Genomic DNA, 26959 nt, shown 5'->3' with positions numbered 1-26959 from the left:
GAGTCGCCTCCACCTGCTGAGGAGACTGAGGTCCTTTGGTGTGTGCAGGACTCTTTTACGGACCTTTTATGACTTTGTGGTGGCCTCAGCCATCTTCTATGCTGTGGGCTGCTGGAGAGGGGGCAGCACGGACAGGGACAGGAGCAGGATCAATAGGCTGATCAGGAGAGAGAGCTCTGTCCTGGACGGTCCTCTGGACTCCGTGGAGGAAGTGGGGGAGAGAAGGATGTTGGCTAAGCTGACATCCATCATGGACAACACTTCTCACCCGCTACATGATACTGTTTTTTCCCTGGGCAGCTCCTTCAGCAGCAGACTGTTACACCCACGGTGCAAGAAGGAGAGGTTCTGCAGGTCCTTCATACCGACCGCTGTCAGGCTCTATAACACCTCCACCACCTGAACCATGTTGTAGTCAATATGCATTTCTTTACACTGTACTCTTTACTTGCGTATCCTGCTTGCTGCTGTAACAAGTAAATTTCCCCGCTGTGGGATAAATAAAGTGCAAATACAAATACATTCATGTTGCGGTGAACTGGATCCAGGCCGGGGGCTCCCGTCCGCCTAGGGGGAAGCTGAGAGGCCGCTCCCGGTGGCTACGGAAGCTCTGGACGGAGTTCCCAAGGCTGTCGCTGGTCAATGGCCTTTTATGCCGAACGGTGAACTCCTGCCCCCTGGGGGAGGCCCAACATCAGGTGATCGTTCCTGCAGCACTGGTCCCTGAAATTCTCTTCCATCTGCATGGGGGCTCGCTTTCCGCACATTTCGCAGCCGAAAGAGTGTGGGAGCAGGCTCAAGAACGGTGCTACTGGCCTTCCATGCTCAAGGATATTCGGCAGTGGTGTGAACAGTGTGTGCCATGTCAGACTCGCAAAACCCCCGTACCAAAACACCGTGCTCCGATGGGGGGTTACAGGCTGTGAGGCCATTCCAAAGAGTGGCAATGGACATTTTGGAACTTCCCATGACATCTAGGGGAAGTAGATATGTGCTGGTGATTGAGGATTATTTTTCAAATTTGTCAACCTTTATGCTCTCCCCAATCAAACTGCTCAATCGGTTGCTCTGTGTCTGTTTGAGGATTATGTGGTAGTGTAGCCGGGCTCCCAGTGTATCCGCAGGTCCCGGCTATACTGCGTTGTGTTCTGGTGTACGATGGAGGGACACAGAGATGGCTTTGGAACAGGAGTTTATTCCTGCAGTGTGGTGGAATATACAATGAGGACATGCACGTGAGCTCCTCAACAGCAACGGGCCTGTACAAGAACAAGGCACATTCAGGACAATGCCCGACAGCACTCTCACGCACACCCCCACCCCCAATAAGAGAGAAAAACGTGGCTGTTAGCTAATTAGTTAGCTTGCTCTCCCACAGTCAAAAACACCCCCAAAACCACACTACACGACATATTATTAAAGAAACATAAATAAGTAACAACATAGGTCCCATTAGGTTAATATAAAGCAATATTTTAACCACTGAAATGTTATTAAAAAACTTAGTTGCTCCCACACCAACGTACCTGTCAGCCAGCACAAACATGGACTGACTGACAACGTGAGCAACAGTATGACATCCCCTGAGCCTTCAAAATAAAAGCTCATACCATGGCAAAGGAAATACGAAAATAAAGTTACAAATGTTAAATTATAACTTAAGAAGAAACCAAAACAAATCACAAAGTTGGGATTTTGGAGAAATTAACCCATAAACAAAAACATTACAGACAGGATAATACATGTTTTTTTCCGCATCTGTTACACTAGCACATGGCATCCCAGAGGCTGTACATAGCGATCAGTTTGAGGCAGAAATTGAACAAATGCTGTGTGAACTGCTAAGCATTAAGAAAACTCGCACTACACCATATAATCCCAAATCCGACGGTATGGTTGAGCGTTTTAATCGTACCCTTATCGATCAGCTAGCCAAATCGCTGCTGGCTTGCAGGGGTGAATGGAATGACTATTTGAAGCAGGTGGCTTTTGCTTACAACACGTCAGTTCACGCGAGCACGAGGTACACTCCCTATTACCTCGTACATGGTCGGGAGGCTCGGGTCCCCGTGGATGTGTTAGTGCCAAGGCAACCAGATAATGCTGTTTTTTCTGTCTCTCATGCTGACTTTGTCTCTACTATGGTAGAGAGGCTTGAGGTGGCTTTTGTGAACGCCAGGCAGAGTGCAGTAGTTGCTCACGAGAGACAGAAATTGTATCATGACTCTAAGGCCCGTCATAAACCGTACAGCATAGGGGCCTTAGTGTGGCTGCATAACCCCCAGGAAAACCGGATGAAACTGGCTCCCCATTGGAGGGGCCCCTTTAAGATCACAGGGGTCCTGGAGTCGGAGGGGGTGTCAGGCCTCACATATTGCATCAGTGACCCCCTCGCTGAGGATGGATGGGCGCAGGTAGTTCACTACGATAGGTTGAAACCATATGCCAGTGGTCTTATTCCAGAGCCCCCCTCAGAGACCCGCCCTTGCCCTACTCTTGGTTCACCTCCACGGTGGGAGGAGTTGCCTGCTTCTGTTGCGCAGGATGAGTATATGGTGGGATCGCAGGAGTATTGGCCATCCTTGCCTGTGTCGCGTGCAGGGAGGACCGTGAAACCTCCAGCGCGGTTCAGGGATTTTGTTACCTACCTTTGAGGCCTGGTGGTTATGTTCTTTTGCCGTTCTTTTGTGATTGTGTGTAATATTGTTTTTGTTTGTTTTTTTTTTCTTTTTCTCAAGGGCCGTTATGCACCTTTACTGTTTATATGCTGTATATGGCAAGTAAAAAAAAAAAAGATCAAACATGTCTGTGGGATATGTCAATTGCAGATGTTTGTGTTCTATGTGCCACTATTTGAGTTTACATTACTGAGTAAACAAGGATGTTTGATTTTGTTGGGGGGGAGGCATGTAAGCTATTTTTTGTGACACCCTTATTTGGTAGCACCCCCACAGGATGTGCTATTATTTTGAAGGCTGGAAGTGTTGTAGTGTGTGTTGAGGTGACTTTATTGGAGGTGGTGAGAGACAAGAGGGCGAAGATTATCAGAGCCCTGTAGACATGAAATAACATATAGTCACTTTTATACTCCTATTATTCTTTGTTTACATCACATTGCAAAGGCTACAGGATCACCGTAGGGACATAACAGACGGCTGCTGCTAGCATAGCAAGCTAGCGAGCTAACTACCGGTAGTTAGCCTCTCCAATTACATTTTTCAAAACTTAAAGTGTTTCAAACGGAGTGGAGAAGAAGGACTAAGAAGCCGAAAACTTACCACTCCCACGCGGAATGAGAGGAGAAACTTTTTTTCAGTTCGATCTGAGCCATGGCATGTCCTTCTCGGCCGTGTTGCCATTCTATGCCATTCTAGACGCCCTGCACCTCGGGCGCTTACTCCATTCAGTTTTTCTGTGATGTCATTGCCACGCTTTATATAGTGGATTTATACTTATGTACTTTATATTCATATAGTGTTGGACCACATCGAGTCACATCGAAAGTTGAACCCCACTTTAAGCCTTTGAAACTCATGGATCGGCGCTTCAGGACAAGATAAAAGATATGTATGATATACATTCACTTTATCTATCTATCTACAGATGAAATTTCAATAAAATCTGATTAAATATGTTAATTTTGCCCCGGAATTATTGTGTACATGCAGTTAGTAGTGTGGTGTGTGTAGTGAGGCCCAAGTGAAATGACACTTGCTTTACTTCCCAGACTTTTTGATGATCACAAAAATGTATATGGCTATTCTGTTGACTTGTAAAACAAATGTCACCGCCTAATTTATGATGTATTTTGTAGTGGGTCAATCACAGATTTTGTCTTGACTCAATGTTAAAGCAATGGGAACCAAAGGCACCACTTCCCACTATGAAATTTGCTCTAACTTCTTTAATACTTGGGGGAGGGAGGTGAATAAGGCATGAAATTACAGTTCAAGTGATGTTTTGTCAGATAGAATGAATCACAGACTTGATTTAATTCAACCTGTTAATTCATTCATGGTTAATTCAACCTGAAGTGTTGGTTGAACTTCATTCAAATTAAATGTGAATGCATTTGCCATTAATTGTTGTTTACTTGTTTGTTTACAACCATAATGAATTTATACCTGAATGTGATATAGTGAGGGACTGTTAAAGCCCCCCCATCCCCGCTGTCACTGTTCTTTGATGTCTAGGAAGAAAAATTGAGGCTGCTGTGGGACGTGTGGATGAATCACTGCTGTCTGTCATTGCTCATATTGGCTTTGTATCAGCGGATTGTCATGATTGAAAAGCTTTTTTACTTTTGTTTCTCTTTAGCATTTGCACATATTTTCAGAAGAGACAGCAATTTGTGGTTCTTTTCCCAACAGGATAATGCAGCGAGCTTGAATCACTTCATCTTGACTTCATTGGGAAGAGGAAGGCCTTTTACTGCAGCCACAGCATTTTGCACCATGCAGCCTACAATCCTCTTAGCTGTCGCCACGGTGCTGATTCCGATGTGGGGGGTGATGAGCACGTTAGGAAGCCCCAGCAGAGGATGGTCCCTGCAGGAGATGGAAAAAGAAAGAATAAACAAAGCCTTCCTCCCTGGTCTTTCTTTTTATGAGGTGAGGTGAGCTTGACCTCGGTAACGGTTCTGGATGAGTCACATCTAAAGCGGCAGCGCGGATGCTTCCCGTGTGGAGGGCTTGGACTAAAGCCTCCTGGTCCACAACTTGACCTGAAAAGAGCACCGTCAGCTGGAAGAAGAAGAGGCTTTGAAGCGGTGTGGCGCCCACCTCGGCTGATGTTGATCAGCGTGGCAGAAGGCTTCATGAGCGACAACTCTTTGTGGCTGATGAGGCCGCTGGTGTCGGAGGTCAGCTTGACGGCGAGCAAGACAAAGTCCGACCTCCTCAGCAGGTCGCTCAGGCTCTGGCAGTAATTGGCTTCGACGGCTCGCTCATCCTCCACGCTCCTGCAATGAAAGCGTCTCCGTTTTGTTCACCAGCAGGAGTCAAAGCGCCCTTTTGGCCTTTTACCTTTTGGTTCTGTTGTGGTAGAGGATCTTCATTTCAAAGCCTTTGCATCGCTGAGCGATCTTGTAGCCGATCTCCCCCATTCCGATGATTCCCAGAGTCGACCCTGTCACTTCCACTCCCATGAGGCTTTGAGGCATGCGGAACGTGCCCTTGTCGACGGAAATTTGATGACCTATGATCCGGGAAAACCACCACTCCAATCATTCCTCGCTTACGGTGATGGTAATGGTTTCATTTGTTTTGAACATGCATACAAGTTACATTGGAATACTGTACATCACATAGTACACCCCCCTGTTTCACGTCAACTGCAATACATTTGTTCACTTCCTGTATTCCTAATGTACTCTCAATTTTAACTACATCGAAAATGATAAGGCAGTATAACAATGTGGTACAATAGGAGTCATAGTTTAAAATCACAGTAATCTGTAATCACTGTGATCACTGTCTTGCTACTATATGTTGTACATTTCTAATGTGAGATTTCCAGCTCAATATTATCATCTATTGTGACCCCCCAGAAATGTATTTTCATTCCCCCGGTCAATGTCTACGCTGTCAATTTGTGTTTGCGCTTAAATGTCCTTTCTGCTATTACCAAATAACATTATTTTAGATTTACATTGGGTCATGGATAATCTGTTTTTATCAAACTCTCACATGTTTTTGTGACTTTTTTTATTAGCTCTTGTGTGCTTTCTCCAGAACAAAATGCAGTAGTTTATGGCGGTTAATTGGTTGCGGACCCGACCATGATAAGTGAATTTCTGCAATGAAGGATTCCTTATTTATAAAAAGAATATTTTTGTAGTCAGAGCATAGAAAACCTGTTTACCACCCTTTAAATACACCTTTTAAGATGATTAGCGCCCTCTAGACATGAAATAACACCCCTATTATCACCTTTACACTCCTATTACCCAATATGGTAAACACAATGAGTGAAAATAACATAATATAGAATCACACAGAGTTCCTTCCTGTTGGTTTTTTTACTTTCTGTTCTGTACAGTACTTCCAGACTAGTGTAGAACACAACATTTCATCATGACGCATTATCTGAATGTCTCATTTTTGCCTCCGAATGCGTCTTTGGCAGCTCTTATGCTGTCAACCTCTAGCGACCATCATTAAGGATAAAGATGAATGAATGCTAATGAATGCTAGAGGGGTCATGGATTGTTTCATGTTCTTGTTTTGGATTTCATGAGAGGGAAAAAATAATGTTCTCACCCTCAAGAATGTTCCTCGCGGAGGCCAGAAGCAGACCCACAGCTAAGTCCGCAGTGGCATCACTCACCACACCAGGCGTGTTGGCCACCTTCACCCCGAGGTCGTTGATGGAGCGCACGTCCATGTGGTCGACGCCCACCCCGCCGCTGACAACAGCCTTGAGGAAGGGCAGCGACCTTAACAGGTTGAGCTCCGCCTCTGGGTAGTACTTCCACATTAGCAGGACCTGGATCCTGGGAGCGTGAAGCTGCGGGTTTTGAAGGAAGTCCTTGTAGCAAACAATGTGGAAGTGTTGCCTGATGATGTCAGCCATGTCCTCCAGGAGGCCGAACTCGCCCCCCACCTCCGACACCAACGCCCATGGTCGCTCCTCTTCCATCACCTCCTGATAGAAGGAGTTATGTATAAAATGGCTGTAATTTGACAAGAATAAAGTCAAAGTATAAAGATGAAAAAGTCGTAATCTAATGAGGAAAAAAAGTCTCAATTTTCCATTCATCCATCCATCTTCTTCCTCTTATCCGAGATCGGGGCGCAGGAGGCAGCAGCCTGATCAGGGAAGGCCACACTTCCCTTGCCCCAGCCACTTCATCCAGCTCCTCCCGGGAGATCCCGACGTGTTCCCAGGCCAGTTGAACTACGTAGTGTCTCCAGTGTGTCCTGATTCTTCCCTGAGTCCTCCTACCGGTTGGACGTGCCCTGAACACCTCCCCAGGGAGGCGTCCGGGAGGCATCTTGACCAGATGCCTGAGCCACCTCATGTGGCTCCTCTCAATGCGGAGGAGTCTCTCCCGGATGACAGTGCTTCTCACCTTATCTCTAAGGGAGAGCCCAGCCACGACACGGAGAAAATTCATTTTGGCCGCTTTTACCTGCGATCTTGTCCTATCGGTCACTACCCAAAGCTCATGACCATAGGTGAGGGTAGGAACATGGCTGGACTGGTAAATTGAGAACTTTGTCTTTCGGCTCGGCTCCCTCTTCACCACAACGGACCGATGCAGAGTCTGCATCACTGCAGATGCCGCACCAATCCGCCTGTCGATCTCGTGTTCCATTCTTCCCTCACTCGTGAACAAGACCTCGGGGTACTTAAACTCCTCCACTTTGGGCAGGATCTCATCCCCGACCCGGAGATGGCACTCCACCCTTTTCCGAGCGAGAACCACTCTGACTTGGAGGTGCTGATTCTCATCCCAGCTGCTTCACACTGGGCTGTGAACCGATCTGGTGAGAGTTGAAGGTCATGGCTTGATGAAGCCAGCAGGACCACATCATTTGTAAAAAGCAGAGACCCAATCCTGCAGCCACCAACGCACCTAGAAATTTTATCCATAAAAGTAATGAACCGAATCGGTGACAAAGGGCAGCCCTGGAGGAGTCCAACCCTCACTGGAAATGGGTCCGACTTATTGCCAGCAATGTCAACCAAACTCTGACACCGGTCATACAGGGAACGAACAGCCTGTATCAGGTGGTGTGGTAGCCCATATTCCTGGAGTACTCCCCACAGAATTTATCGAGGAACACGGTTGAAGGCTTTCTCCAAGTACACAAAATACAAACTCCTATGCACCCTCAAGGAACCTGCTGAGGGTGTGGAGTTGGTCCACAGTTCCACGACCGATGAAAACCACACTGCTCCTCATGAATCCAAGATACAACTATGTGGAGGATCCTCCTCTCCAGAACCTTACCTTAAGGTCTAAAACCCCAAATACTCTTTTTTTGTTGTTGTTGCTGTTGGGTTTTTTGTTGTTTTTTAGGAGTAAGACTCACCTGGAGCAGCTCTTTCCTCGGGTGGGACACAAAGTTCTTGATGTTGAGTTTGCATTCGTGGTCACTTTTTCACCGGCCAAAGTGAGACATTAAACAAGACAAGTTAATGTGAAAACGTCTCCTCTCCACGGGGCGTACAGCACTGGGGTCAGCAAGTAGAGCAGTGGGGGGGAACCTGCGGTTCCGAGTGTTCCATGAAAAAACTTAACAATCGTTGAGTAGTCACAAATATGACAGGACATATTTAGCATTGATTGTTGTTAAGAAATAGTTGCGCAGCTTTAGCAAGGAGAGTAATTAAAATGGCATCATTTATTTCACAGTGCGTCCGCGTCTCCGTGTTCGTTATTGTGACAAATGTGACGCGATTACAGCGGCCTGCGGCTCGATGCATATGCATGAACATATCAATCTGGTCCGTGCACAAACATCTTTAACTGACTTTATCCACACGTGAGTGATAAGCAGTACGTCGTTTAGGACTTACCTGTTTCCTATGTGAGGAGCAAACTAAGATTTCCAGCGAGAAAATGAATGAGGAAATAACACATCATCATTATTTGTTTACTGATCCACTGCTGAAATGCAAACAATTCTCTGTTTAATCATCCTTTGCAGCAGGATCTCAGAATTACATTCAAATCTGTCAGTCCATCTGTTTCCGGAGAGCAAATATCTGATTAGATTTCTGAAAAAGTAGCCTGGATTTGCCAAGACATTGAGGCCTGCTGCAGGAAAAATGACTAACAGTGGAGTACACAATGGATCTCCGCACATTCACGATTCATCATTCACCGCCCCACAATTCATATTGTCCCCACAAAAGAATTCCCCTAAATCGGGTCCACACCAGACATTCATAAGTGAATTTGTTCAAAGTAGGATTCCTTATTTATGAATGGAATATTTTTGTAGTTAGAGCATACAAAACCTGTTTAAAATACATTTTAGAACAGTATTAGAGCCTTCTAGACATGAAATAACACCCCTACAGTCACCTTTACACCCCTGTTGCCCAATATAGTAGACATAATAGGAGAAAATAAAGACTCGTGCTCGTGTGTTGTTGTAAATGTGAGCTGTGCGAACCCGTATACAATACTACATATCATTACAACGTTTGTAATTTGAATGTGTGTTCTATTTGTATTTTAATTCATTTAGCCACTTTTATGCTTTAAAATGCCTAATTTTGGCACTAAATATGTACAATTTGCTTTAATGTGCTTTTGTTTTTTTTTTGTTTTTTTTTTTTTTGTTTTTTACTAATAATAGGCCATATTCAACCACAAAACAGCAAGATTTATTTTATTTATTTTTCTTTTATTTTGTTTGGTGGTTTTATTTTGAAACCTGGGCTTTTATTTTGCAAAATACACCGGAAGCTGAAACAGTTCCTGGCTCTTGGCAGCGTGATTGCCGACGCAGACTTGACAGGTCCTGTCTAAACATCCAACTTTCTTTCTCACGCCTTCATTTAACTTAAACTTCAAACTACCTCGTCGCGTGCGAGTGACTCCGTGCCTTTTGTCTTCATGTTTCAGCTAAAATCAAAAACTCCCAAACTGAATGGTTGTACTCTGTACTTCCTGGTTGTCTGCTACTCCTATTGTCGGGATAGCAAGCTACTACTGTGTTTGTCATGACGTACAAATTGAGTAAGTACGTGCAACGTTATTTAACACTGCAATGCTATATGTCAGTGTTGTTTGTACGCTGTTGTAACGTATGTTTCAAATCAGATAGCTGCACCTTCTTATACTTCCTTGTTGGGTCCCATCCATGTTCGTGTCCACCCACACTGTGTACATTTCTACTCTTGTATTCTAATTATTTATTCCACTGCGTTGTTCCTCTGGTATTGTCATCAGCCCATTCCATTGGAGGAGAACATGTTATTTACATGTGGTTGCAGTGCAGTCCTGATTTTATTATTTTAAGCAAGGACTCTAAATGGACAGGTTTTCTAAAGGCTGTCTGCTCAAGTTCCACTTCCGTAGTTTTGCCCTGCGCGGGTTTGCACCCATGATGGTGAGCAAGATTGTGAGCATGTACTCGGCACACTGCTAGGCCCTTAATTACGCCAATAGAGGGTCAAAAGGACCAGATTTGTCATGTTTGCAAAAATGTAAAAAATTATGTCAAATTAAATATCCTCTTTCTAGAACCAAAAAACAAGTACCTTGCCAGTTAATATAGAAGATGACAAAAAACAGCAGCTGGTGGCAGAGATGTTGACTCATGGATGATTTGTATCGCATTCGGCAGCATTAAAACCTAATTGGCACATCGCAAATACATATATATTCATTCTGTTCAGTAAATAACATTCATTCATTTAATCAAAGTGAATGCACAGCGCATAACTAGTGAATAGATTGTACACTTTTCAACGCCTAGCTTTGCCCAGCTCTCCTGCTCACCATCATGGCGGACTTTTCTGCTCCTTGGCTACTGCTTACCATGCTTGCTTACATGGATTTGCGTCTGACAAGGCAGTCCTATCCATTTAGAGAACTTGATTTTAAGGGTCCCTATACTTTTTTTTGTTTTGTTTTGTTTTATAATCATTTATGATATTTATTCAAACAAAAATTATGTCTTATATCGAGTAAAATGGATTAACACCATTCTTTTTTTAATTATTTTTTATTTATTTATTTATTTTATAGGGTCCCTATACTTGAGGGAGTCATTATTACTAAATGGTTCCAGAGCCTGGGCTGCATGGTGGTCTAGTGGTTAGACACTAAGAGCTTGGAGATCGGGAAGACCTGGGTTCGATTCTCCCCTGGGCATTTCTGTGTAGAATTTGCATGTTCTCCCCGTGTGCGCGTGGGTTTTCTCCGGGTACTCCGGGTTCCTCCCACATTCCAAAAACATGCAGATGAGGTTAATTGGCGACTCTAAATTGCCCATAGGTGTGAATGTTTGTTTGTCTATATGTGCCCTGCGATTGGCTGGCGACCAGTCCAGGTTGTACCACACCTGTCGCCCAAAGTCAGCTGAGATAGGCTCCAGCATGGCCCCGCGACCTTAATGAGGAAGAAGCGGTATAGAAAATGGATGGATTGGTTCCAGAGCCCAACCGTGATGAGTGAATCTCCACCAAATATCAGTCGTTATTTACAAATGGAATAGTTTTGTAGTTATAGCATAGCATCTTAACATTATTAGAGTCATCTAGACATGAAATAACACCCCTATAGTCACCTTTACACTCCTGTTACCCAATGTAGTACACCTAATGAGAGAAAATAACACATAATTATTGAGCAGGGGTGTCAAACTCGTGCCATGGAGGGCCGAGACACTGCATGTTTTCTTTCCAGCCTGTCACTAAAGAGGTGATTTTAATGATCAACACCTTCAGTTTGAGGGAAGGAGCTCATCAATTAAATCACGTGCTGAAGAAACTGGTTGGAGAGAAAACCTGCAGCGTCTCGGCCCTCCAGGGCATGAGTTTGACACATGTGATATAGACTCACACATTTGGAGAGTTCCTTGTTCTTCCCTTTTTTCTTACGGTACTTCCTGCTGTGGCTATTGTCTCATCAATGTAACATTACTGACACCAAGTGACAGTGTAGAATACTACAGTCAGTGTGTCTTAATGCCTTATGTTTGTTTTTTAGTTCTTGTTTTTTTTTTTCTGAACTATTAATAGGCCATAGTCAACCACAAAACGTCGAAGATTTATTAATGACTGACTGACAAGTGTACTTTGTTTTCAGGCATGGCAGTGTTTGACAACTGCACTGTGCTTTTCGAGCTGAAAAACTTGTCGTTCAAGGCGAAGAGGAGTGTGACGTCACTGGTGACCGAAAACGGAGGAAAACTTTGCTTTGTGGTCAACAAGCAAGTAAGTCCATCATTGTGTGCTGCAAGCTTTGCCTTCCTACTACCAACATTTGTTTGTAGGCACTTCCTGCTTGGTTTGCTTATGCGGAAAACCATAGTACTACTAACTTCACTCTCCATTTCTCGCGGAAATACCTATAGAGGTGATTCGGTTGAGAAATGTGGAATTAGTAGCAGGTAACTAGTTTTTACAGAAATGTTGAATTTGGGGGGAAATTTTGAATTTTCATTTCATAGAATGAGCGTATTTTAGCAAGAATGTCCTGAATTAGTTGACTGGTTTGATGTTGTAACACTTTGAATGGGTTGAGAAATGTGGAAGTATTTAGGAGTCTTTGGATCAAAGTATTTTTGAATTTTTTGAAAAGTATGAATTTTGGGGAATTGAAAGCCTGAATGTCTTGAATATGTTGAACAGTTTGATGTTTGAATGGCTTGAATCGGTTGAGAAATTTATTCGGACGTCCATTGGAAGAAGCTCATTGAAACAAAGCAGCAAAGCAGCATCGGTTGAGAAATTTGACAGTAGTAGCAGGTAACTAGTTTTAGCGAAAAGGGTGAATTTTGGGAAAATTTTCAATTTTTGTCCAGTATAAATGTTGGGAGTCTGAATGGCGTGAACGTGTTGAATAGTCTGATGTTGGAATGGATTGATTCGGTTGAGAAATTGAATCGGCCGTCCATTGGAAGAAGCCCATTGAAACAAAGCAGCATTGGGAAAAATTTTAAATTTTGCAAAATTTTTAAATTTTTTGTTCTGTGGCTCATAGCATGATTGTCCTGACTTTGTTGAATGGTTTGATGTTGGAATGAGGTGAATCGGATGAGAAATGTGGAAATAGTAGCATCTTCAGAAAGGTAACTGGTGTTACAAAAAACGTGAATTTTGCAAAATTTATGATTTTCTTTACATTTGAAAAAATATGGAGTTAATGTCCTAAACGTGTTGAACAGTTTGATGTTGGAATGGCTTCAATCGGTTGAGAAATGTGGGCCGTGAAAATTTTCTTAGAAAAAGAAAAATTTAGGTCCCGGAAAATTTGGAAAAAGTGGGAATTTTTTGAATGTCTAAAATAGTGAATTTTGTAGTGCTTAGTTAGTGGAACCTTTTCATAATTGGAATGTTTTGAATTCGTTGAAAGATTTAGAAACTGTGGATGTTTGAAAAATGGCCCATTCATTTTCAATGGGAACATTTTGTGGAAATGTTAGAATTTTGGGAAATGTGGAAATTTGAGAAACATGGAGAAAAGAGAGCACACTTGGCGTGAATAAGTGGAACACTTTTGTGTTGAAATATTTGGAATACGTTGAAAAATGTGGTTTGTGGAAGCAGCCAAAAAATGAGACGGAATAAAAAGAAGAAGAATTATTATTGTGTGAATGCCTTTGAAGGCATTCACACAATAATAATAGTAATTCTGATCTTATTATCATAATATTTTTACTTTATTTCAATTTTTTACGCAACCTAATTAAACTGTATTTTGTTGTTTTCTTTGGTTTTTATAATATTGTGATTTAAAAAAAACATTCATTAATATTACAACTTTACTGTATTAAAATGCCATTATTGTTCCTAAAAAAAATGTACGTCTTTTTCTCGTTAGATTACAACTTTTTTATCTTAATATTTTGACTTCATTCTTGTCAAATTACTGCTGATTTTTTTTCCATTTTTTGCTGCTTTTGTTTTTTTTTTGGTTTAGTTTTCTTGTTAAATGATATATTTTTTTGAATGTCCCGGGGTCCAATAAAAAAACAGCCAGAGGCCGCAAATGGCTCCCCTGGGCTGCACTTTGGACAGCCCTGTACGAGGTGACTGTGATAGTCTTTGCTGTGTCTGATAACAGTGTGAGTCACAGTAAAACATGACTACCACCAAAGCCGAAGCTTACAGTGGAATTTAAGGGAAATGCTGCTGGTGTAGAACACGCAGAAAATTCTGGAGCCACTCTTTATATTCCGTATGTGTGAAGAAGCAGCCCTAATGCTCCTTATACCTCTCACAGTGCTCCTTCGTGGTCGTCAGCGACGTGTCCCACCTGAGCACCAACAGGCTGCGGAGCATCCAGAAGTACCAAACGCCAGTGGTGGGTGTGGAATATGTACACACCTGTCTGAGAAGAGGCGTCCTCCTGCTTATCGAGGACTACAAGCTGGATACTTCCTCGCCTTCATCTCCCTCGCTTCCTCATACCTTGCCTGTTCAAGGATTCAACCATCAAGGTAACTTTTTTTGTGTTGTTTTTGTACTGTGATATATTTACAGACACTCACCCGCCATGACATGGCGTGCTGTGTCAAATATGATACCTTTACCAAGTCTGGACCAGAATGACAGTCAGTAGAGCACAGACCCCCACCAAGGCCAAACAATTGCAAACATGTAGGAGCTCACAAAATTTGATACACCCCTCTCTCACACTTTAGTATTTTATTATATCTTGTCAGTGACTATACTATAGTAAATAAACTTGGATATAACAAGAACATGTTCAACTTGTAGGGGTGTAACCATTCATTCGCTACATCGATTTATATTCCTACGATTCAACTACATCGATCTGGGTTCTCAAGTTTCCATTCAGAATGACATATATATCAATCTAACAGCGTTAAAAAGGTAATCCATCAATTGAATCGATACTAGGAATTGAAGAATTGGATTTAAGCACGGCAGGCTTTATATGTATGTGTGTCTTTTTAGCACTTTTAATAATAAACACTTGTTTCCGTTTGCCTGTCGGTGATGTCATCATCTTCCGGGTATGCGGTGGTCATGGGAGTTGTAGTGGACCTGTGAAACACAGTTCATTCGCTGCTGCTTCTTACACTGATCCGTACGTCAACATTGTCGCCATATTGGACGTGGCAAGAGTCGGCGCGGAGAAGATGCCTCATTCATGTGCTGCATTCATTCATTGTCATCTCCCTCTCTATGTTCAGACATACTCGCATACACATATGCACATGCATGAAGCATGTCAGTCATGAAGGGTTTGGATTGCACTATTTAAAGTTAAAAAATTATCATGACAAGCTATACCACCCTCTATTCATCCTGATTTTGTCTTGATTTTTCGGACATTTTTTGTACTCATTGATAATTTATTCTTAAGTATGTAAGCATTATTAATACATTTATATCGGATTCCCTTACAAAAGACAACGGGATTCTAGGAAATTTCACCTGCACTGTGCAGTATCCAGGTATTTATTTCACAGTCACACTGCTTGAATTTTTGGCTGAAAAGGTTTGAAAGCTACTGAATCATTTCGGATCGTATTGTTCTAAATGAACCAATATTGTCCTTGAATGGTATCGGCAACCATGAATCCAACTGTTATTAAAACGTATCGTTACACCCCTACCAATTTGTGTGGTTGGTGTGAATATTTAGGGTGAGTCTTAATCCTCTTGGGCATGGAATTGAGCAGACTGTTAGTGGAATCCTCTTCCACTCCTCCATGATGACATCACTAGAGGAGCTGCTGGATGTTACACACCTTGCACTCCTCCACCGTCCTTTCTTCCTGCCACTTGAGGAGATGCTCACTTAGCTTCACGTTTGGAGGAGACATACATGTCCACTCCTCCTTCACCATTATTTGGGGTGTGTTTGGACACTTTATCAGGTTGGAAAACTAACATCTGCTTCACAGTGTCACAATACATGTGGCAATTTAGCTTTCCCAAAAATGAACCACAGCTCTGCCAGTGCCGGCAGCACTCGTGCAGCCCTGGGCCGTGATGCTGCTACCACCACCAGTGGACTGGAACGTCAGAATGTCACAGAACATGTTGAAAGTCACGTGTCCCAAAAGTAAACCACAGCTCCCCAGCGCCGGCAGCACTCGTGTCCGGTGCAATTATCTTCCCACTCACTTGTGTTGCCAGATATGTACACAATCACGGCTGCGTGTGCAAAATTCCATATTTGCTCCGCCCCACAGGATGCTGAATTGGAATGACGGGAAGTGGAACTGAATTGACATAAATTTATTTAAATTCCTTACAGCCATGTAACAGGAAGAATTTGTCAAGCTTAGCAAATGTTTTGGGCTTAAATACTAAAAATACTTTGCAAGCACTAAAATAAACACAAATTCCCTCCATTTGGAACACAGTCATCCCTCGCTATATGGCAGTTCAAATATCCCCGCCTCACTGAATCATGTTTTTTCAAATAATCATTCATTCATAAATTTTGTTGTTGACTATGGCCTATTATAAGTAAAAAAATATTGAAAGACAAATTATATGTAGCATTCTGGTCGTTAGATAACATTACCTTTCACACTGCATGGAGATTGGCTACTGAGCCAGCAGAGCTGAACCGACATGCCAAGGCTGAGATCAAATGAAACACTTTCTTAAGTTTAGAAGAAGTATGCCAGCAGTGGCCGTCTGGTATGTCCCTGCAGTGATACCTTCGTTATGTGATATAAACAAAGAAAAGAGGAGTGTAACCTTGACTATAGGGGTGTTATTTCATGCTTACAGAGCTCTAATAATGTTAAATGATGTGTCTGTCATAAACGTGTTTTCTATGTTCTTACTACGAAAAAGTTCTATTTATTAACATTGAATCCTACTTCGCGGAAATTCAAAACATGATTCTGGCATAGACAAAATTATAATTTCATGGAATTTCCATTCTACTTTCTTGAAATCAAATTTGAATGCTAGTTCCTGTTTGCAACCTCAAATTCACATTCACGTAATTTAATTGGAATTTGGGAGACATTTTCAATTCAGTTCAGAATTTTGCCTGGTTGACTTTACACTGACTACTCGAAAGTACAGTATATACTGTACAAGTTTGCTTTCTCTGGCATTGTCCCTTGATGATATACAGTGGGAAGAAAAAGTATGTGAAGCCTTTGAAATTTCTCACATTTCTGAGCTTCATCTAAATGACAAGAATGAACAAACACACTCTGTTTAAACTAATCCTACACAAACAATTATGTGTTTTCTATTTGTATTGAAAATAACAGGTAAACGTTCACAGGACAGGGAGGAAAATGTAAATGAACCTCTAGGCAACAGATTCCCCGAGAACTAATCAGAGTTGGGTTTGAGCCAACCTGGAGTCCAAGCAATGAGACAAGATTGGAGGTGTGTGGCTTAAAGCTGCTCTGGCCAACAGAACACCACGCCAGTTTAGAATAGACTCTTGTCAACAAACGTTGCCTGATGTGAACCATTCCTTGCTTAAAAGAGCTCTCAGAAGACCTATGATTAAGAGTAGTTGATTTGTATAAAGCTGGAAGAGGTTACAAAAGTATGTACCGGTAGACAAGTTGTCTATAAATGGAGAAAGTTCAGCACTGGTGCTTCTCTTCCAAGGAGTGGCCGTCCTGTGAAGATGACTGCAAGAGCACATGCAGAATACTCAATGAGGTCAAAAATAACCCTAGAATGTCAGCTGAAGACTTACAGAAATCACTGGCACATGCCAGCATGTCTGTTGACAAATGTACCATACGTAAAATGTGAAACAAGCAAAGGTTTCACGGGAGAACACCAAGAAAGAAGGCAATTCTGTCTAAAAAAAATCCATTGCTGCGTGTTTTAAAGTTTGCTAAAGAGCACGTGAATGTTGCACAGCATCCATCCTCACTAGGGTCGCGGTGTTGCACAGCACTACTGGCAAAATAATCTGTCGACAGATGAAGCCAAAGTTGAATTGTTTGGGAGTAACACGTGTAGCTACGACACGTGTGGAAGAAAAATGGCACAGCACACCAACATCCTAACTATGAGGTAGAACCCACCGATTAACACATATCACTGATCAGTCAACATCGGTGAATATGTAATTGATATATTCACTGTTGCCCGTCCCTGTGTGTCTCTGTGCTGCACCTTGCTGGGGTACCTGGTCCCACCCCCTCACACACAGACCAGCGAGGTGCAGCTCTGCCAGTCACACTCACTCGGCTGCAGCACAGAAGACGACGAGAGAAACGGCGAAAGAAACTGCATTTTTTTTTTACACCATGGTAAGCTGTGACTTGCAATACAATATAACACAAACTACACTTTAGTGCCCCATGAGAATAACGTCTTTGCGGAATCACGTTGTCAGGGTCGTTTTTTCCAGTCATTTTTGCAGAGTGTATTACAGCGTTCTGACATGGTGTAAGTCGCATCTCTGTGAGATAAAGATAGATGCAACTGTTAATCCACATGTCTACTACTATTTAATGTAAGACTATTATATTTGTATTGTATTTGTATTTGTACTTTATTTATCCCACAGCGGGGAAATTTACTTGTTACAGCAGCAAGCAAGATACGCAAGTAAAGAATACATGGTGACTACAACATGGTTCAGGTGGTGCAGTTGTTGTAGAGCCTGACAGCGGTCAGGACCTGCGGAACCTCTCCTTCTTACACCGTGGGTGTAACAGTCTGCTGCTGAAGGAGCTACCCAGGGAAAAAACAGTATCATGTAGCGGGTGAGAGGTGTTGTCCATGATGGATGTCAGCTTAGCCAACATCCTTCTCTCCCCCACTTCCTCCACGGAGTCCAAAGGACCGTCCAGGACAGAGCTCGCTCTCCTGATCAGCCTATTGATCCTGCTCGTGTCCTTGTCCGTGCTGCCCCCTCTCCAGCAGCCCACAGCATAGAAGATGGCTGAGGCCACCACAGAGTCATAAAAGGTCCGTAAAAGAGTCCTGCACACACCAAAGGACCTCAGTCTCCTCAGCAGGTGGAGGCGACTCTGGCCCTTCTTGTAGAGGGTGTGGGTGTTGACGGACCAGTCCAGTTTGTTGTTAAGGTGAACACCCAGGAATTTGTAGCTGTCTACCAACTCTATGTCCGCTCCCTGGATGTTCACCGGTGTGAAGTGAGATGTTTTCCTCTGGAAGTTAATGATCATCTCCTTTGTCTTGCTGGTGTTGAGTTGCAGCTGGTTAAGCTCACTCCAGCTGACAAAGTCCCTGATGACCGTCCTGTATTCCAGATTATTCCCCTCTGAAACACAACCAACGATGGCTGTGTCATCGGAGAACTTCTGGATGTGACACTGTGACACAGGAGGTCTTCCACAGGGCCGGGACTTTCTCCAGGCTCAGGCTGAGATTGAACAAGTGCCTGAGAACTCCACAGAGCTGGTCAGCACAGTCCTTGAGGATTCTAGGGCTGATGCCGTCCGGTCCCGGGGCCTTCCTTGCCTTGATCTTCTTCAGCTGACTCCTCACCTGATCATCAGTTATGGAGAGGGGGGTAGAGGATGGCTGGGATGGGGATGTGGGGGTGAAAAGTGGTGAGTTGGTATGGGAGGGAGGGGGGGCACACTCAAATCTGTTGAAAAACAGATTGAGTTCATCTGCCCAGATCTTGTCCCCACTGGCTCGGTCTCTCCCCACTACTTTACCATGGCCTGTGATGGTCTGCAGGCCTCTCCAGACTTCCCTGGCATTATTCTCCCCCAGCCGCTTCTCCAGTTTCCTCCTGTAGCAGTCCTTCCCCTTCCTGATCTTATGCCTGAGTTCCCTCTGGACTCTGCACAGCTCCTCCTTGTCCCCCGAGTTGAAGACCCTCTTCTTCTTATTCAGCAGGGCCTTAATCTCAGAGGTCATCCAGGGTTTGTTGTTGGGAAAACACCGCACCAACTTGGAGGGCACAGTGTTCTCCACACAGAAGTTGATATAGTCTGTGATGCAGTGAGTCATGCTGTCAACGTCACTGCCATGGGGACTACAGAGCGCTTCCCAGTCTGTTGTCTGGAAGCAGTCTCTGAGCCTAGCACTGCTCTCCTCAGACCACTGCTTCACAGGCCTCTTCACAGGGGGTTGTTTATTCACTACTGGACTGTAGTCTGTGACAAGATGGACGAGGTTGTGATCAGAACGACCCAGCGGAGGGAGGGGGGATGAGGTGTATGCGTCCTTGATGTTTGCATACAGGAGGTCCAAAGTTTTATTGTCTCTAGTGTGGCATTTGACATACTGGGTGAAGGTGGGAAGAGCAGAGGACAGGGAAGCATGATTGAAGTCACCGGAGATGAGGAGGAGGGATTGGGGGTGCTGGTTCTGAAGTTGAGAGACGATGGTGTGGATCTGCTCTATAGCTGCAGCAGCGACCGCTGAGGGGGGGAATGGAAACAGTCATAGCAATAACATGTGAAAACTCCCTCGGAAGGTAGTATGGCTGCATGCTAACCGCTAACAGTTCCACGTCTCTGGTGCACAGTTGCTCCTTCACACAGATGTGTCCCGGGTGGCACCATCTATCATTCACAAACACAGCGATTCCCCCTCCCTTCTTCTTGCCGCTCTCGTTGCATTCCTGTCCGCTTGTACCAGCTGGAATCCGTCCAGTGTGATGTGTGAATCCGGAAAAAGTTCACTCAGCCAAGTCTCCGTGAAGCACATGAGGCTGCATTCCCGGTACTCCCTCTGCAGTCGGGTCAGCGCCGTTAGCTCTTCCATCTTGTTGGGGAGAGATCTTACGTTCCTCATGATGACAGATGGTAGACATGGCTTGTACCGTCTTTTCCGCTTCTTGCACTTCACTCCCGACCTGCATCCTCTTCTGCTCCTCCGTTGCTCCTTGGGGATCTCCGGCCTCTCCGCGCAGAGAGGGGAGCCTTGGTTGAATGGGGAGCCGTGGCTGAAGAGGTTTCCCACAGTTGAACTGAAAAGTTCAAAGAGCATCAAGGCGCAGACTAGAAAAGTAACAATATGAACCTCCATAGCTGCACACTCGACCAAATGAGACCAAAAGAAAAAGTAAGAAGAAGACTAAAATACTATAAAAACACTAAAAGGTGGAAGAAAAATACAGAGCTGCTGTAACCGGTTGCCACTCACACGACGCCATTTTATACAGCGGTTTAATGTGAAATCAAGATATATGCAATTGTTAACTCCCAGGTCCATCCTTAATATGAGACAGCGTCCCACAGTAGGATTAACATTATATATCCTGTGTATAGCAAAGCTTTTATTTCATATATCAGCCACTATATCGGCATTGGCCCCCAAAATCCCATATGGGTCTGGCTCTGCTATGAAGCATGATGGAGGGAGCATCATGGTGTGGCCGTGCTTTCCAAGTCCTGACCTCTCCCCGATTGAGATGCTGTGGTGTGACCTTGAGAGCTGTTCACACCAGACATCCCAGGAATCTTCCTAAACTGCGACAGTTTTGTACAGAGGAATGGTCCCAAATTCAACCTGATGGTTGTGCACGTCTGATCTGCACCGACAGGAAACGTTTGGTCATTTGGTTATTGCTGCCAAAGGATGTTCAACCACTTATTAAATCCAAGGCTTTGCTTACTTTTTCCTCTCATATCTTGTGAATGTTTACATGCTATTTTTTTTATAAAAATATGAAAACATATCGTCGTCTGTTAGGTGGTAGGGTGGCAGTGGCTCAGGAGGTAGAGCAGGTTGTCCAGAAACCGGAAGGTTAGCGGTTTGATTCTCGCTCCCTCCACCCAGTTACTGTTGTTGTCTCCTCGGGCAAGACACTTCACCCACCTTGCCTGCTGTGCTGCCTACACTGGTGTATGAATACGAATGCATGTTTGGTGGCGGTTGGAGAGGCCGTAGGCATGAATTGACAACCACATTTCCGTCAGACTACCCCAGGGCAGCTGTGCTACAGATGTAGAGTACCACCACCAGTGTGTGACTGAGGAGTGAATGAATAATTGCTTCACTTCATTGTGAAGTGCTTTGGGTACCTTGAAAGTGCTGTAAAATCTAATCCAGTATTATTATTGAAGAAGACTGCTTGTTTAATCGTGTGATTTAGATGAAGATCAGACTACATTTCATGACCAGTTGATGCATAAATAGAAGACATTTGAAAGGTTTCACATAATTTTTCTTCTCACTGTATGCTATCATAGAAATGTGAGGTAAATTATTGAAATTCTGTGAAAATGTGTTGACAACATTTTATGTACCATAGGAAGTAGTCGCACATGGCTGAGCGCATGCCAAAAAACACCTCAAAAGTCAGCACTGTTAGCGAGAGTGAGAGTCATCAAAGTCTTCAGCTCGCTCAACTAGCTCACCTTTGGCCGTTGTTAGATGTACTTGTTTAATAGGAGAGACCGGGGGAAAGAAACCCCCCCACCCCGCTCTGCACCAAAACACGTTCAGCAGCTGCTATGTCTATTGGCCACAAACTAAGGCTGTGATTTTTGCTGCACAAGTGTGTTAAAACATCAGCTAGTTAAGGTGTTTGTGTTAATGCACGAGCACAACTATTGTCAAAACACAAGTAAAGGTAATAAGTGTTGTGTGTGTGTGTGCATGCGTGCACATGTGTCGGCAGCACATTCACAAAGCGATTGACCGCATTGGTTCTTTGGTTCCTCAGCTTTGGACAAGAGGTCTATAAGACAGCAAATATGTTCAGCCAGGGATGTCCAAACTTTTTCCAGCAAGGGCCACGTAGTGAAAAATGAAAGGATGCAACTTTGCCACTTCAATGTTTTGTAAGAGGTTATATGTATTTCAAGAAAAAACACTGCACCTCAGCTTTGTGATAAAGGTGAAAAATGATACTATTTTTATGAACTTTGGTCTTTGCTGGGGGTTTTTTGGATTCCAGTTTTGCTGTTTTTTGTTTTTGCGTTTTCCATATATTGCCACTTTCTGCTAGTAAATTTTCTTCTTGTCATTATGACTTTCTTCCCATAATATTCTTTTATACTTTTTCCCCAGCCTAATTTTCCAAAATTGCGAGTTTATTTTGTTTTGTTTGTCATAATTTTACCACTTTTAAAAATCATTTTTTCTTGAATAATTCAACTCTGTGCTACTAAAATGACAATTTTTCCACATAATATTATGAGTTAATTTATTTAGTTTAAAAATAATGTTTTTTTCTTAATAATTGGACTGTATTCTCAAAAATTACAGCTGTTTTTTCCCATTTTTGCTGTTGTTGTTTTTTTAAATTTCAACTTTTCTTCTGGTGCTATTATGACTTCATTTCAATAGTATTTTGACTTTTTCTTGATAGATTACTTTTTTTCTCTTAATATTTTGTCTTTGTTCTTGTTAAATTACTGCCGATTTTTTTTAAAAACTCTATTTAATTAAAAAAAACAGCCACGGGCTGGAAATGGCCCTCGGACTGCACTTTGGACACCCCTGTCCTATAAGGAAAAAAAGACTTGAAAGCCTTATATAGTAATCATTTAGCTCATGTTATGCACGGCATATTAACTCATTCAATTCCAGTGACGAAGACGCTCGCATCTTCTTCTGCTGTGGAACACATGTAAACTAGATGGCCGCGGCACTCCATCGCGGATGAAGATGCGAGCATCTTCATCACATGCATACGAACAGAGAGGCGACAGTGCGCAGGTACACGGCAGGAGACAAATATAACGCTGAGCCATTTGTGAGGTCAGATTTTTTTTGAGGAGGCATTTTTATGATATAAATGTATTCCTCTTTCGAACGCATATTGTTTTTAGAAGCCAAACTCTTTACTTAAATAACCAAGCAACTAAGCAGAAGTACGTTCCTCATCACGGAAATCCGACTGACTGTTGATATAGTCCACTGCTGATGGGGATGTCATACAACCTCATATAAAAAAATCCCAATTATCTCTTTAAAACTTCTCTTAAAGTGACATCCATTTGTGTGCACTTGCGTCATCACCTTCGTAAAAGACGTATAAACACGTCTTTGGCATCGGGCGTTTGTGTTTATAAAAACGTATAAATACATCTTTGTTATCGAATGAGTGAAGAGACATGGCAGGCGAGCTTTGGCAACATCTTGCAGTGGTACTTGAATCCCTCACATTTGCTGTTTGGAGGAAAAGGAGCTGCAGGAGCAAAGATATGTGTAGGTGGGGAGGGGGAAAAAGGGCAAAAGATTTAGGTTTTTGCTTGCACAAACCCTACCTACCTTGATATATGCCCACAAGTGGTGCAGAGTGCAATAAATATGTGGTGCAGACGTGAGGACTAATGAAAAAAGAAAGAAATAAAAAAAACGCAGCACAGTGTGTACTCCTCTCCTTTGTTTACACAGTGCAGACAGATTGAATCAGATCCAACACCCACCCGGTTTCAGCTGAGTGACTCTTAGCTCTTGTCTATCACCGCCTTCATTTGCTCGTTGCACCGACACAAGTCAAGAGTTCTGTTCCCTGTTGGCTGATGTACGAGCCCCGTGATAAAGTCTCCGTGCCGGGCCCAGTCTGCTGTTTACATGGCGGCTGGAGGTCAGATGGAGGTTTCTAGCACCCGGCAGAGCAGTCACACATAAGGTTGTGTTTGTACATCAGGTGTGTGTCGGCGTGCCCAGCCACATTCCTTTGCGAGGCCGATGTCACGGGTGTGGATCCTGCATTCGTCCACATTTGTGCATGTCACACATCGTATTGTTGTATTCTGCTGCAGGTCACATGAGTTTTTCTGCTTTTTGCATTTGCAGCGCTTGCAGCCGACAGAGCGGTTGCCGAGCTCTCGGTGGATGAAAGCTTGCCCCCGGAGAAGAGTGGAGACATCCTGGGCAAGTTCAGGTGTGCACAGCCGTTATCACAACAGGATTAGTCATAGGGGAGCGGCGTTCCAATTGCCATTGCTATTGCACCTGTAGCGCTTTTCCACCCATTTAGGGCAGGATTTCCACTACTACTTCAACTCAAGAGACTAATTAGACCCATGCTTACAGTAATATACATGATGTACTGCCATAGTGTCAACATACATGTACACTGTACATGAAGGATGATAAACACATTATACTCTACATACAAGAAACATGAATGACAAAGCCCATTTGCCAAGACATTGCGTGCCTCCCTGATAATCATAGTTTTCAGCATTTTAATTTTGACAATCAGCAACCCAACTAAAAAAAAGCATTTTGGGAAAATCCACCCGTAGCATTAGAGCTGTGGATGCACTGATCCACATTTATTCTACTAGTATAAAATAATGTATTTACATGTACTGTATGTACTTGCATTGTTTGAAAATGACTATGGATATCTTTGTGAGGTTGGTTGTTGTGTAAGGCCTTTCCATATGAGCAATGTCAGAGAAAAATCCCCCCCATGTCACTGCCGTCTACTACGACAAGGCTTATCTGTGCAAAGCTCCTTCAAAAAGGGCTCTTGAATAACTCCAATAAAATACAGATCTTGTCATTTCTACTGTGGAATTTCCTAGGATTTACACGGAGTGGGACGAAGACATTCCCGCATATCCGGATGACTTCAGCGTGGCCAAGTATTCCATCTTTCAAAAGGTAACTCGGTGACAGTGAGCAGCATGGCTTTGCTGCACTGTAATTGTCGCCGGTAGTAATGCATGTTCTCCTTTTCGCAGAATGGCAGCAGCGCCTGCTGTGTGCTGGAGCTGCAGAGCGCCAAAGGAGAGAAAGGGCAGCAGTACCGCGTGGTGCGGTACCGTAAGGGAGATGTGGGGGCCAACGTAAGTTATTTTGAATCAAATGAACTGAAATATTGGACACATGGAGCTGGTGCTAACAGGAAACGGTGGAGAGGGACATGGTGGTGTTCCCGCCCACTTCAGAGGAGGCTGTGGAGGTCTACAGGACCCTGACAGAGTCTCTGCCCGCTTCCGGTCTTCAGCCGAGGATCGACATGCCCCAACAGGCCCGAGACCTGGGCTCAGCCCCCCTGCGACAGGTTTTCTACACCCCACCTCTGACTTTAAATCAAAAGTTACCACAAACATGCAAGTAATTATGAAAACAGTAGCAGCAAATTAGCCTCGAGAGGGCGCAAGTGAGACATAAAACATTATTATACCATAAAACAGCCCAAGCTTCCTCTGTGGATCAGAGGTAATACCGGCAACATTATGAGGCAACATAAAAGTTATTGTGAGGGGACACAAAGGCTGCACCAAACAAAAACTTCCCTCTGTTACCTTTCAAGGGTTCCTCGTTGCTGTAATGATGCGCCTCGTCAGTGGCTTCCTCTTTTAACACTAATAAATATGAACCCGATCGTAAGATGTGAGAAACGTGCAGCTCTCATTTTTTTAATGCATCAGAAGACATTTGTATGATTCACATTTGCAGATTTTCCTCAGCACCATCACTGATGCCTTCCTATGAAGTACTATTTGACTTCACAGGAATGAATGCTAATGGTGCACTTAAGTTGCATTCACGCGGCGATGCTGGAGCCAAGGACGCTCTGACACAGTCCCTCAAAGAGCCTCGGCTCCTCGGCCACCTCGCCGTTTTTCTGCAGCACTTTTGTTGCCGCCGATGACGTGGTTGATGCGTGGCTCTTTCGATTGGCAGCTGCTGCTGGAGGAGAAACTGAGCGCAGGAGTCTTGTCACACGATGTGGGCGTCTTTGTGGAGCTGCTCTGGACCGAGGCCCTGGGTTGCCTTGGCAACATCCTCCAAGTCCCTGTCAACAAACTCAGCCTCAATGACGTAAGGCTACCGCTTGTACTCACCACTGTCTAACCTCTCAGATAGCTCGTAAACAGTCGCGAGTGACTATCATGTCCATTCAGGCTTTTTCTGTGCTGCATATCTTGTTCACGGTCAGCAAGTCTTCAATGAGGACACAATTGTAGTGTTTGCATGCTCTCCCTGCGTTTGTGTGGGTTTTGCACGAGTATCCACGTCCCAAAAACATGCGTGTTATGTGAATTGTAGCCACTAAATCAGAGGTGCCCCAAGCGCAGCCATTTGCGCCCTGCGACTGTTTGACATTTGACAGGAAAAAAAACATCAGCAAAAATGGGAAAATCAGCAGTAATTTTACAAGAATAAAGTCAAAATATTAAGTGAAATGTTCAAGATTCAAGCCTTTACTATATTTGCATAATAAGAAATTCGATCTGCAATAAACCAGAATGTGTGGCTCAGGTGTGGCTTTCTCCATGTGACTCTTAGTTTCGTGGTAGGTTATGTTTTCACCCTGTGAGCATCATTGGCTTAACTTAGAGCTAGCAAGCCGCATTTACAGTAGTCTTTCCTGTCAAGTCGCGGGCAGCAAAATCTGACTTGGCGGGCCACAAATGGCCCGCGGGCCGCAAGTTTGAGACCCCTGTTCTAG

At 43.7% G+C, this 26959-nt stretch overlaps 2 protein-coding genes across 7 annotated transcripts in view; one reads left to right on the top strand and one right to left on the bottom strand.

The window, feature by feature from the left end:
• Positions 1-2511: 2511 nt before the first annotated feature.
• On the bottom strand, positions 2512-6981 carry LOC129187766 (probable 2-ketogluconate reductase). The gene is made up of 5 exons (XM_054787448.1): positions 6261-6981; positions 5025-5196; positions 4782-4960; positions 4627-4723; positions 2512-4547 (listed from the first exon to the last, which is right to left on the bottom strand). The coding sequence occupies exons 1-5, from the start codon at positions 6757-6759 to the stop codon at positions 4391-4393; spliced, it is 1104 nt and encodes a 367-aa protein (XP_054643423.1). The 5' UTR covers positions 6760-6981; the 3' UTR covers positions 2512-4390.
• Positions 6982-9421: 2440 nt separating this feature from the next.
• LOC129187758 (protein mono-ADP-ribosyltransferase PARP4-like) overlaps positions 9422-26959 on the top strand; it is an 85264-nt gene continuing 67726 nt past the window's right edge. For 4 of the 6 annotated variants that reach the window (XM_054787418.1, XM_054787422.1, XM_054787420.1 and 1 more), the window contains exons 1-8: positions 9483-9697; positions 11774-11901; positions 13913-14129; positions 24343-24430; positions 25083-25161; positions 25242-25346; positions 25406-25564; positions 26191-26328. In XM_054787418.1, coding sequence (XP_054643393.1) covers positions 9682-9697; positions 11774-11901; positions 13913-14129; positions 24343-24430; positions 25083-25161; positions 25242-25346; positions 25406-25564; positions 26191-26328 — 930 coding nt within the window. In that variant the 5' untranslated portion in view covers positions 9483-9681. The other 2 variants (XM_054787417.1, XM_054787421.1) reach the window with 2 other exon arrangements.

This window comes from Dunckerocampus dactyliophorus, chromosome 9 (assembly GCF_027744805.1).
Source record: "Dunckerocampus dactyliophorus isolate RoL2022-P2 chromosome 9, RoL_Ddac_1.1, whole genome shotgun sequence".
NCBI lineage: Eukaryota > Metazoa > Chordata > Actinopteri > Syngnathiformes > Syngnathidae > Dunckerocampus > Dunckerocampus dactyliophorus.
Note: the sequence above shows the minus strand (reverse complement) of the source record. Positions and strands in the feature narration are given on the sequence as shown.